The sequence below is a fragment of the Crinia signifera genome, chromosome 3 (assembly GCF_055691185.1).
Source record: "Crinia signifera chromosome 3, ASM5569118v1, whole genome shotgun sequence".
In the NCBI taxonomy this organism is placed as follows: Eukaryota; Metazoa; Chordata; class Amphibia; order Anura; family Myobatrachidae; genus Crinia; species Crinia signifera.
The window spans coordinates 159,356,116-159,369,223 of NC_139219.1; the positions used below are offsets into that span (position 1 = coordinate 159,356,116).

General features: G+C 39.2%; 1 protein-coding gene across 1 annotated transcript in view; it reads left to right on the top strand.

Moving 5' to 3' along the window:
• Positions 1-12,562, top strand: part of MAN1A1 (mannosidase alpha class 1A member 1) — a 238,586-nt gene extending 226,024 nt beyond the window's left edge. The window contains exons 11-12 of the mRNA XM_083176799.1: positions 133-248; positions 3,825-12,562. Of these exons, the coding sequence (XP_083032925.1) occupies positions 133-248; positions 3,825-3,951 (243 nt within the window). The 3' untranslated portion in view covers positions 3,952-12,562. The remainder of the gene's footprint in view (positions 1-132; positions 249-3,824) is intronic.
• The last annotated feature ends 546 nt before the right edge of the window (positions 12,563-13,108 follow it).

Consider the following 13,108-nt stretch of genomic DNA (forward strand, 5'->3'; position numbering starts at 1 on the left):
ATGCCCATATTCTTGGCGACAAGGTGCTTTCAATTGGCAGAAATGTGAAAGGTAATTGGATTTTGCAGGCTAATCGAAACATTGACAGTAGATTCATGTGCCTGAGCGTGATTGTATTCTTGTGCTTGTCAGGCATTGGAAAAGTACTGCAGAGTGGAAGGAGGCTATTCTGGTGTCAGGGATGTTTACGCTTCTCACCCCAATCACGATGATGTGCAACAAAGTTTTTACCTTGCGGAGACACTCAAGTAAGTATGGACAGTGATTAAGAGGTCAATTAATGTTATGCAGCAGCACAGATGAGCACAAGCCATTATCACACTCCACATTCTCATCATATTTTTTGACCCCAGAGCAGCAAAGTTTTGAATGATGTGAAGCAAGTTGGCCACGGTGTGTAGTAGCAGTGCAAGGTCTATTTGCAATAATTTAACAGGTTGTCAGCTCAACTGTACTGTATGAAGTATTTTTTTTCAGTGATAGTATTTTTATTTTTAAATACTTTGCAATGATTGAAAATGGTGGATCTACAAAAACCAATGAGGTGTTCCAAACAAACATTTTAAATGGAGATATATCAATATAGCACACCTTGGTGTTTTCTGCATAAACCAATACAATAAAATTACACTCATACCCCTTTTACACCAAAAACCCTGGTCGGACCCTGGTCTTTGAATGCTGGAGTATCCAGGGTCTGACCCTGCTTTATACCCCATTTACACAGCACTTTGACCTGGGTCGGACCTGGGTCTGCACCATTTACACTGAACCTGGGTCAGCCCTGCCTTAAATAATATTTTATATATATATTTATAGAAAAATATATATATATATATAGAAATATCTATATATATATATATATATAGAAATATATAATATATAGAAATATAATATATATATATATATATATATCAGGGCTGACCCAGGTTAAGTGTTTTTTTTTTTTTTTTTTTTAAGGTGCTGGGGGTGCCGGAGGGTACCTGTCCTGCCTGCTGTGCTTGGTGTACCTGGGGGTACCGGGGTGCTGGGGGGTGCAAGGGGTGCTGAAGGTACCTGTCCTGTCTGCGGTCGGATCTCAGCGGAGAAGATGATGTGCGCCGTTGCTGTACCACCCCCCCCTCCCCGGCAGACGGTCCCTGCGGCGTGCGGCGTATGGAGTGTCAGTGGCGGGGGTCCCTCTGGCGCATGGGAACTAGTACTAGTTCCTATGCGCTGGAGGGACCGCCGATACTGACACTCCATACGCCGCAGGGACCGGCTGCCGGATGCGGGGGGGGGGGGGGTGATACAGCAGCGGCGCACATCATCTTCTCCGCTGAGATCCGACCGCAGGCAGGACAGGTACCCCCAGCACCCCTAGCACCCCCGTACCCCCAGCACAGCAGGCTGACAGGTACCCCCCTCTCCTCAGCAGCCGCAGGGACCCCCCTCCTCCCGCAGCAGCTGGGAACATCTTCCCCAGCGCTGCACGCTGTGGACCCGCTGCGGGTGCCTGCACCCGCAGCGGGACCATTTACACCGACATTTACACGGGTCCTATCCGTGTTCTACCCAGGTCAGGACCTGGGTAGAGGACCCGTGTAAATGGAAACGGATACCCCCCATTTACACCGCCGCGGATCCGGGTCTGACCCGCCGCTGACCCGGATTTTTCGGCGGTGTAAAAGGGGTATCAGAGAGTGACATAGTATGCCCACAATAAAGATAAAGGTCATCTCTTTTTTTTTTTTTTTTTTTTTTTTTTTTTTCATGCCTAATTATGCCTCCTGTGGAAAACAGTAATCGCTTATGACTATTACTTCTGTTTAGGATTTATGGCTAAAAATTAGCTATATAGCGTAATCAGCATATACATAGCATTTACTATATTATTGCTATAAAATAAACTGGAATAAATGCCTGGAATTTTTAAAAGCCATTATAGAGATGTTTATAAAGGTTTAGAGAGAATTTTCCAACCATACCGCTACTGTAATGTTACAAAGCTAAACTTTTTAGTGCCAAGGGAATTTTAAAACCATAGGTGTGATAATTGCCAAGCAAATCTTATTAACCCTTTGAGTGGCGGTGTTGTAAGAGATCTTAAAAATATTGGTTAAAAATTCCAGCACCACTCCCACCGACTGTTCTTTTTTTGGGTGCAATATTTAACTAAACTTCAATTAATTGACCTGGCTGTGTTTGTATTTATTTATACTAAAAGAACAGACGCTGTGAGCTGACATTTTTAACAGATATTTTTAGGATCGCTCACAGCAACACTGGCACTCAAAGGGTTAACATCTGGTACTTTAAAGCAAGGTCCCACTTTGGGCAGTTAACATTTATTACCCTAAAGGTTATGGTTTGCATTGATTGGCAGACCTCATACTATTACTATGGAGACGCTTGTTTTGTAGTCTTTGCAAACTAGAAGCAACAAGAACAGCAAGTTCCGTTCAGAGAATAATTACGAGATTTATAATCACGCACTATTTGAAATAGACTTTAAATGGATAATGAAACAGATGCTAGTACAAGCCTGTTTACAGCGTAGTTGTACATAGAGTCCTAGATTGTCCTTCTCTAGTCAGTGTGTGTTCCTCAGCCTAAGCAAGGGATGGGTGCTGCGATTTTCCTTTTTGAAATTAATAGTTATAAAAAATGTTCTGTGGGACAACACACTGAAGCACAGACCATTTAAAATGAGAGAGGAAATGTATTTCATATGAGCATTGTACTGTGCTCGCATTTTGTGTAGTGGACAGGTAACCTCAAAACATAAATAACAGTTAATTAACCTTTTTAGTAGGTAGTGCACAAAGCTTACATAGAATTCCAGTTTAGCATGTGTTCAGTGCTTCTCTTTGCAGTGTGAAGTTAAGGAGAAAGTCTCCATGAATGCTCTAATTAAATCCCAAAAATACAGGTGTATTGAATCTGTGCCTTCATAGAGAATGACAATACAACCTATACATTTAGTAGGGACCAACATCTCATGTTGGTTATGAAGTGCCTCAGCATTGTCACATGTTTATATTGATTTAGTTGGCTGCACTCTCAGGAATAGGATTTAACCAAAGACTAATTTATCCAGTGGAAAATTGCTGTCTGGCAGAAAATAGGGACTAAACCTACTACTTTATCCCAGTTGGCTAAAAAAGGACCACATATGATCCTAGAATATTGGGGAAAGATGATTACTATCCGCTTTCTTGTAAATTACAATATTTTTGGAAATCAGGTATTTAATACAGATGTGTCCTCATACAATTGCTGCAGACGCGCCAAACAGTCCTTCTCAGAGCGCAATGTGACTCAGCTTGCATCTTTCTGCTAGAATGAGTCTTAATCGCAATGCAATGTGACAAAAACAATTCATGAGACTGCACTCATTAATTTTATACCTAACACTTATTTGTCTGTATCATGTATTCTGGAGTCTGAATCTATGCAGTAGCTTTTTTTTTCCCGCCAAGTTCTGTTGTGTGATGTATACAGATTCAGATTCCGTCACACACAGATGTACAAGGGTCCCATATCAAATTAACCCGTGCAGTCTCCTGAAGTGATTCGTGCGCATTGTGATTTAGATATCTTTAAGCAAATATTAGACATATTTAAGAAAAATGTTGGAGCACGGATTACTCATTCCGCATAGCGTAACATTAGGACACATCTGAATGTGCACTGATGCTCAATTTATTCTGTAATAACTGGTGCACTTACTGGCAGTAGATCTTTTTTTATATAATTTTCTGTGACGCCATAAACATGACGAGAGAGAGAATAAGAACCGTATTTTACTAGCAAATGCATAAACTTTGCTTTACATTTTTCAGGTATCTCTACTTATTGTTTTCCGATGATGATCTTCTACCATTAGAACATTGGATTTTCAACACTGAGGCGCATCCTTTGCCCATTGTCCTAAAAGCTGAAAGAACGATAGAAGGCATAGCAAAATAAAGGCGTTGACAATTGCTTTTCATACACTGCATTCCTTCAGCATTCCATTTTCCAAAATCCAGGACAAAAGACCTTTTACATCATGTGAATTTTTTTTTCCTGAAATTGTATAACAACATTTTGCAGTCTGTCATGTTTACTTCAAGATCTCAGAGTGGTTCCATTCAATAGTGATCTACTAATGACTGTGAATTTTAAAGCACCTTTCTACCACATGGACATTCTTTTTAGAGTTAGAAAACCATCTCTTGCCAATATAGAATAGAACAGTCTGCAAATTTTGTTACTAATTGTTCCTTTTTTTTTGACTGCAAAGATCTTTCCTCCTCTGTGAGGAGATTGTCCGCTTTATGCTGTAATATTTTGCCATGTTGCAAAAAGCCATAATGAATAGTACAAAAGAACGGTTTTCTTTCCTTTCCAGTTATATGTGAATCTGATTTGTCTGAAACTCATCTAAGACAGACTGAGTAACTGTGATATCTTCCTTTTCTGCAAGTTTTATTTGGTAACATGTTCAGAAGTATTTCATTTCTGAGGAAAATGAAATAGAAATAACCGAATCCCAAGCAGACGTAACTCTATTTTTTAGATCCAAATATTTTTTGTTTCTCTTAAATTTTTTTGTTGTTGAATGAATTGTTAGCTAAGCTATCCAATTCGCATTTGTAAAGCATTTTGATTAAAAAAAACTACATTTATCTGTATATAAATATAGCTGATCTATAGACAATCCAGGTTGTGAAAAATTTAAATACATTTTAAAATGTTCAGGTTTTTTCCAAGGACAGTATATTGCTTGTCCTTGTAGTGGAAATATTTCATGATTTTACATATATTTTCTGTACGTTCGAGCTCATCTTTCACCGTTTGACTATTGAAAGTTTGTAAGTTTTTGAATTTCTTTTGTTTAGTTCAACTTTAATATTCTGCAGAATTTATTTTAGTATTTTTTCATTCATTTGTATTTGTACAGGGGGTGTGACCACACTTCCTGATAGTGGCCATGCCTCCAATACTCATGGCCCATTCTGTTATAAACTCAAGGCTGCAGAGAACTGAACTATAACACCTATGAAATTGTGGTTGAGTCGGCACAAGTGAGATTAAGCTGCCACCCACTCAATGAATAAAAAGTACTTGATCCAACTGGAAACCTGTAAGCCAGTGGTTCCCAACCCTGATCCTCAAGTACCCCCAACAGTGCATGTTTTCCAGGTCTCCACACAGAATCACAAGTGACATAATTAGCTCCACCTGTGGCTCTTTTAAAATGTGTCTGAAGATTGAGTGCACCTGCTGGGTAACCTGGAAAACGTACACTGTTGGGGGTACTTGAGGACCAGGGTTGGGAACCACTGCTGTAAGCAAATGCAGTTATTGATATAGAACATGCACTGTTTCCAGAATGTTTAGTTAGAGGCAAGACAAGATGTTGGCAGTTACTATGGTCAACAAGGAAGCACTAATGGATTTATAATAGGGTTTGAAATATCTGCACATGACAATACAGGTGTTGCTTTTTTTATAATGCTAATACAAAATCAGAAACAACGCTAGTTAAGCATAGGAAAATCCTTGTACACTGTATTTCCTATAATAGTACATAATGTGCTGAATGAGTGATGTCAAAGTGCTCCATTGTATTTTCCTGAGCATTAATGGTAACCTTGTTACAAAGTGAAAGCTTTTGAAATAGAGGGTGAGATGTTTAAAGCAGTGATAAGAGTGGAGATATTGCCCATTGCAATGAATCAGTTTTGGAAGGTGCATTTTTTAAGTGCATTCTATAAAATTATAAGTAGAACTGATTGGTTGCCATGGGAAACGTCTGCACTCTTCTCTGCATCATTCATCTCTTAGGTTTTTGCTTTAACACTAGTTTTCTAACTCAGGTAAGCAGTAAAAGGATGTATTGTCCCAGTGTACAAGGTTTGTTATAATTAGTAAAATTAGGACACCCATATTCTAGCTTTACAGTGTCTGATGCCGTTTTTGATATTTCTATTGATCCTGTTATACCTGCATCGGGAGTCTTAATCCTAGGAAAATAGCAGTTTCTGAATTCCAGTGTCACACACCAGTAATTACCGATACGCTATATAAAATCGTAAGAGAAATTTTTTTACATGTATTTTGAAAACTTTATTTTTTTATCTTAAATGTTTTTAATTTACTCTTAAGATCAGTTTTTTGGTTCCAGTAACGTAGCGAATCATATATTTTTTTTTTTAGTGTCTGTTAACCCTTTGAGTGCCAACATTTCTGAGAGGTGCGCAAAATACCTGCTAAAAATGCCAGCGTCACTCATTTGTTATATAAATTCAAATAAAAAATGTGTAAAAAAGATCATCTTTCCTAGAAAATGTGATTATGATGAATACAAATGTTTGCTTGGTAATGTTCACACTAATTTTGACAAATTCGCTTGGCACTCAAAGGGTTAAGGGTACACATTAGCTTTTTTAGTTAATGATGTGCACAATAATGATACTGTATGGTTTGCATTTTTAAGCATATTGACTGTGTATGCACAATATCATTAACTATGCGCGCTATAGATGCCCTTTCTCTGTACATGCAGTAAAATACAACAGCATATTCCTGGATGTGGTCACTCGCTGAACAATATAGTTTGTGTATACTGTACACTATATAGTTTAACCAGACATTCCAGGCAGTTCAAGGAGAGTAGTTAGCGATGTTGTATCGTTTGCACGGCCAGTTAATGTGCACCCAGCTTACAGGAGTGTGGATCGTTTGGTCTACAACAGGCATGTCCAAAGTCAGGCCCAGGGGCTAATTGCGGCCCGTGCTGCCATTTCAAGTGGCCCGCAGCCTCCAGCTGGAAGTGGGCAGAGCATCAGATGTGGGAAGCACAGGACACTAAAGGTGGGACCCCGGCGAGCGCGCCTTTACCTTGCTGTCTACTGCAGTGAGGAGGTGCCGGCCGCCACAGTCAGATGTGTTTGGTGTCCTACCCCTGCTGCTGCAATCTTATATCACCCTACTCCACAATCAGTGACAGCAGTGTTTGGGGAGGGGGGCAGCAAAGGGGAAGCTTGCTCCCGTAACATGCAGAGCAGAGGAGGGCAGCAGCGGGAGCCAAAGCATCGCCTTTCCTTGCAGTGCCTGCTTTGCCTCTTTCCTCTGGCTCACACAAGGGGCTGAGAAACATACAGAGAAGGGAGGGGGCAGGCTGGGGGACATACAGTGAATGGGGGTAGGCTGGGGGAAATACAGTGAAGGGTCAGGCTGGGGGGCAGAGTTGGGGGACCATTCTGATGTGATTCAAAGAATGTCAGGCTCAATGGTCGGCCCCCACACATTTACACTTCACCAAATCTGGCCCTCGTCACAAAGTTTGGACACCCCTGGTCTACAACAACTAGGTCGACAAGCATTGAGTCAACCTGGGTCTAGGTCGACACAATCATTAGGTTGACATGGGCTAGGTTGACAGTCAAAAGGTCAACATGGGGGTTGTCACAGTTTTTTTACACAAATGTCGACATGGACACAGTTTGAAGTGCACCGCACCCCCTAGCATCACACGCTTCGCTCGCCATGGTGCCTTGCTACGCTCGGCACACTAATTTATTCTCACACCACGTCCTAGTGGATGGTAGGGCATGAAATACCGCCTGTCAGCTCAAAAACGGTGAAAAACCCCATGTTGACCTTTTGACTGTTGACCTAGCACATGTCGACCTAATGTCATGTCGACCTAGTAGTGTCGACAAAATGCTTGTTTACCTAGTTGTTGTAGACCTAATGCAGAGTTGGGGGACCATTCTGATGTGATTAATGATTCAAAGAATGTCAGGCTCAATGGTCGGCCCCCACACATTTACACTTCACCAAATCTGGCCCTCGTCACAAAGTTTGGACACCCCTGGTCTACAACAACTAGGTCGACAAGCATTGAGTCAACCTGGGTCTAGGTCGACACAATCATTAGGTTGACATGGGCTAGGTTGACAGTCAAAAGGTCAACATGGGGGTTGTCACAGTTTTTTTACACAAATGTCGACATGGACACAGTTTGAAGTGCACCGCATCCCCTAGCATCACACGCTTCGCTCGCCATGGTGCCTTGCTACGCTCGGCACACTAATTTATTCTCACACCACGTCCTAGTGGATGGTAGGGCATGAAATACCGCCTGTCGGCTCAAAAACGGTGAAAAAACCCATGTTGACCTTTTGACTGTCGACCTAGCACATGTCGACCTAATGCTTGTGTTGACCTAATGTCATGTCGACCTAGTAGTGTCGACAAAATGCTTGTTTACCTAGTTGTTGTAGACCGAATGACCGTATGCCGCTTACAGTATGTTGCACTACACAGAAGAGCTAATTATTTACCTTTTGATTCCATATTGATCATTAAGTCTTAAAATGCATCTTTAGGTCCCACTCTTCTGTCTTTTATTAGTCTTTCTGGAAAATCACTGACTTGAGGTCTATAAATGTATTTCCTTCTTAAATTGTTTATAGTTTTAAAATTATCCCATCATTAAAATTGGATATTACTTTGTGTCTATATAAAAAAAAAGTAGTGTTAGCAATGTTTTACACTGACATGTGACCCATTTAGTTAAACACCTTTAAACGTGCATAACAAGTGACTGTATAAATCATGGGTCTTCAAACTGTGGCCCTCCAGATGTTTTGAAACTACATGTTCCAACATGCATTGCCACATTTTTTCCTATAAGAGCATTCCAAAACTGTCAGGGCATACTGGGACATGTAGTTCCACAACATCTGGAGGGCCACAGTTTGAAGACCCATGGTATAAATGGTTATTCATTGCTACAAAACAAGAAGTAACATACATTCCGGTAATGTGAGCTTAAAGTCTTGAGGTATTACGGATGAGCTTACCACGGGAACCCTCTTAAATATATATTGCAGTAGCAAACACTATAATTGTCCATAATTGTCCACTGATACTGAGAATGTATGTTCATTTAGTAAGCCAGACATTGCCAATCCGTTGCGGAAAATGGCAGTCCAGCAAAAAACATTTAATATAGCAACTGAGAAACACCAATCGCATTGCTCATAGAGCAAGTACTAGGGTTACAGTTGCTATGGGGATTGAAGCATTTCATATTTACTTGTTATGTTGTTGAATGTGTTTATATTGCATTCATATTTTTGACCTTTATATTCACTTTGCTGCACAGAATTGACCTTTAAGTACTTATCGTGCTAATGGGACTGAGAAGGTCGTTCATTGAAAGTCTCACATGTACAAGTGGTGTGTCTTCATTATCTCCAATGTAAACAGTATCCAATAAGCTGGCCAAAATAACTATACGCAGTTTTACCAGATAAATGGTTAAATATGATAAAAATCAGTGTTCAAAGGATAAAGTATGTGGAGTGCGGTCTAGAGATTCTTGTGTCCTAATTAGGAGCCCAGCAATACAACTAGGACCTTGATGGCTAACCTTGAAACTCCAGCTGTTGTTGAACTACACATCCCAGCATGCTCTGCATCAGATTTAGCATGGCTAAATAGCAAAACTGAAGCAGAGCATGCTGGGATGTGTAGTTCAACAACAGCTGGAATGCCAAGGTTAGCCATCAATGGAACTAGGATGATGCTCTTCATCTAGCTTAATCCTAGACCTTGTACACTGTAGTAATGCAAATGATAATGGGTGTTGAAGAAAATCATATAATATATATATAAATTAGAAGTAACAAGGACCCATGACCGTAAGGGATTGAGAGCACCAGCAGATCTAGTGTGTGTCATATTAAAAAATATGGTTAGTGATATCACCACCTCTTCAGTTATTTGAAACAGACCTATATTAATGGAATTTTAACATATGTATACTGTAAGTTCTGGTCTTATTTATATAGTAACTGCCCTATTGCTAAAGGACAGTATTTCAGTTATCCTGAACCTCCATACTGCCTACACTTTAATTATTTTCTTTAGGGTTTGATTCTGTTCATCTACTTTATTTTTTTATTTTTAATCCTTCCTATTTCCCTTACTAATACTTCATGGAGGACCACGTTCAGTAGTATTCTGATGCATTTAATTATTCTGTGGGTTATCTGCCAAAAGTCTCCGACAACAAATGAGGTGCAGAAGTCCTAGGCTACTTCACTGACGTTTTATAAGTGGGATACACAAAAAAAACCCAGTAAAATAGAGATGCAAAACCATTTAATAACTAAAGGAGGATCGAGGTTGGAGTTTATGGTTATAACTAAGCCAGGAATACAGTTAGAGTTCATCGGAGGTGCGGCACACAGGCTGAAGAGGCAATCATTCACAAGACATGGTTTTGCCTTACAGATTGGCACTTTAAAAAATATATAAATATAAAATATAATATGCGTTTGGACAGCATCCCTCATCTCCTGTGAACTCCGACTCTATTACATCCCACTGTAAGTATGTGTTCATATAAACTTTAAATATTGTGTGACTTGAAATGCTAGGACATTTCAGGCATTAGTAGACCAGTTTTCATAATGATATTCTAAAATACCATATATACTCGAGTATAAGCCTACTTTTTCAGAACATGTTTATGCTGAAAAAGCCCCCCCATCGGCTTATACTTGAGAGGGTCCCACTTGAGTCAATAAGTTTTCCCAGTTTTTTGTTGTAAAATTAGGTGCCTCGGCTTATATTCGGGTCTACTTATACTCGAGTATATATGGTAAGTCAGTCTTTTCTTATTGATTTTGTGAGACATTCCTCTCTACCTCAGTTTTATAGCTATTCGTAATAACAAAATGTAGGTGTAAAAAGCGGTCAAATAGTCATGCTTGGATGTTTTCACATCTTCGGAGAAATCTGAATTCTTACCATAGTATTGCTGCAAACTAATTGTACACTTGTTGGACTGTTTAAATTGATAGAAATCCCATTTTATTGGTTGCGTTGAGAGTGGATTTTCAGCAATATCCAACTAATTTGTTTAAAAAAAAAAAAAAAAAAAGTGTTTTGTTGGCAGAAATCGAACCAGCAGTTTCCATAAGCTCAAAGTACAGATTTCCCGCCAAAGCTTGCTCTTATTTTCCAATAATAAGCGGTTGGCATAAGTGGATATTTTTAAGAGAAGGTGTGTATATGAAAACACGTGTATGGGATGTCATTATGATATTCCATATGATTGGTTTTGTCAGTGAATATCTCTTGATTTCTAACATCTAGCATGAATACTGCCCAATACTGTTGTTGATGGATTATCCGGATTTACATGCTATATATATGGCTCATTTGCAACCAGTTTACTCCTACATACCCTATAAAATTATCTTTCTAATTGTTTTGGGTGTTGTGTGTCTTTATTAAGCTATATTTCTAGAGCAGGGGTGGCCGAACCGGTCCTCGAGATCTACCAACGGTCCACATTTTCCAGATCACCTAGCTGCTGCACAGCTGTAGTCATTACTGTCACATTTTCAAACATGCTGTATTCATTCCTACTATAGACTCACAGGTTGCCTGGAAAACATGAACTGTTGGTAGATCTTGAGGACAGGTTTGGCCACCCCTTTTCTAGAGCATCAAAAGCTTCAATTCATTATTTTGGTGATATGGCATTACACACATCTCCCAAATAATTACAGGACCTAAACATTAAGCATTTTCCTTTGTACCATGGAGGGAAAATGTGTACATTGGTGGCTTTACAGTGCCAGTGGTGCACCTCGCTGCCATCACTTCTAATTGACTAATCTCCAATTTGGCTTGGTGCTAAATGTTGAGAACATTCAGGGTCTATGCAGGATTTACTTTACTCACCACACACTGTATCATTTGTGACACTGCTTTTCAGAATGATCCCACTGCTACCTTATCACAAAACCAAATGACAAGCACAAACAACATTTTAATAAAAAAAGTTAATGTATTCATATGTAAAATTAACCTGTTGGGACAGATTCTCTAAGCTTTAAAAGTGATAAAATGGAGAGTAATAAACAACCAGCCAATCAGCTCCTACCTGCCATGTCACAGGCTGTGTTCGAAAAATGTCAGACAGGAGCTGATTGGCTGGTGGTTTAGCACTCTCCATTTTATCACTTTTGAAGCTTGGAGAATATGGCCCTTTCAATCATCATTCCAAAAGGCCACTTTTCTTATTTTATTATACAAGACCATCACAATATCATGTGGCCTGTATGAAAGGGAGCATGTTTTTACCATAAATAGGTGTGACCTGGATGGGCTGCTAACTTGCCGTAATGTTTTAATCAAGTTACTTAAGTCTAGGGCCACAGTGGTGGCATTCAGGTCAGGTCTGACTTGTTAATTAAAAAAAAAAAAGCTCCCCTACTGTAAGTCAACATAGTTTTATTTTATTTTTTATAATAAACATTCCTACTGGAAAGAATATGTTTGTTAAAGTTTTTGAAACCAATATCGCAGGTGGTATTGTTCAATTAATTGAAAAATCAAATCTTTTGGTAATGCCATGTGTTTCTTTGCATTGAATTTTATTTTTTACATTCCACCTTTATACAAATCTTAAATTTTAGAGTTATGTAATAGATTAAAATGCACAATTTATAAGAATTATATTTGTAAAATTATACTGTGAATAAAGTCTTTTATTCTACATGAAGCGGTTGCAGTGAATAATTTCTAGTATTTTTAATGAAAAGCTGTTTTGTATAAGAGATTATTCAAAATGAGCGTTTGAAAAACAAAATGGTATAAATTTAAAGATCATTTAATGTAATAACATATGTCCGCTACTTCCATGAAAACATTTCCCTTACCATAACATTGTCTCCACCAGTCAGAAGACTCAGTATGATGCAATGAGAACCCACGCTTTTTATGTTTTCTCAGTGTTCTCAAACTACCCATCTGCATGGTGTTTGTAAACTGGTCAGAAAGCATGACCAAGTTCCTAAAATTTGCTGTCCAAATCTTGTTTTCCTGAGCAAACTGGAAATGTTTCACCTTGTTTGCAGCAGAAATCAATGGCATACATACAGGCCTGCTTCTGTAACTCATGTGATAAAATAATGTACAGCATACTGTTCATTGGGCATCTGGATCCTGCATACTGATTATTTGTAACTTGATGCACTGTCTGTGTGTGGGAATGAGCAAGTCTGTCATTGTTCCACTCAAGAATCCAGTGGCTATTTTTGAGGGCAGA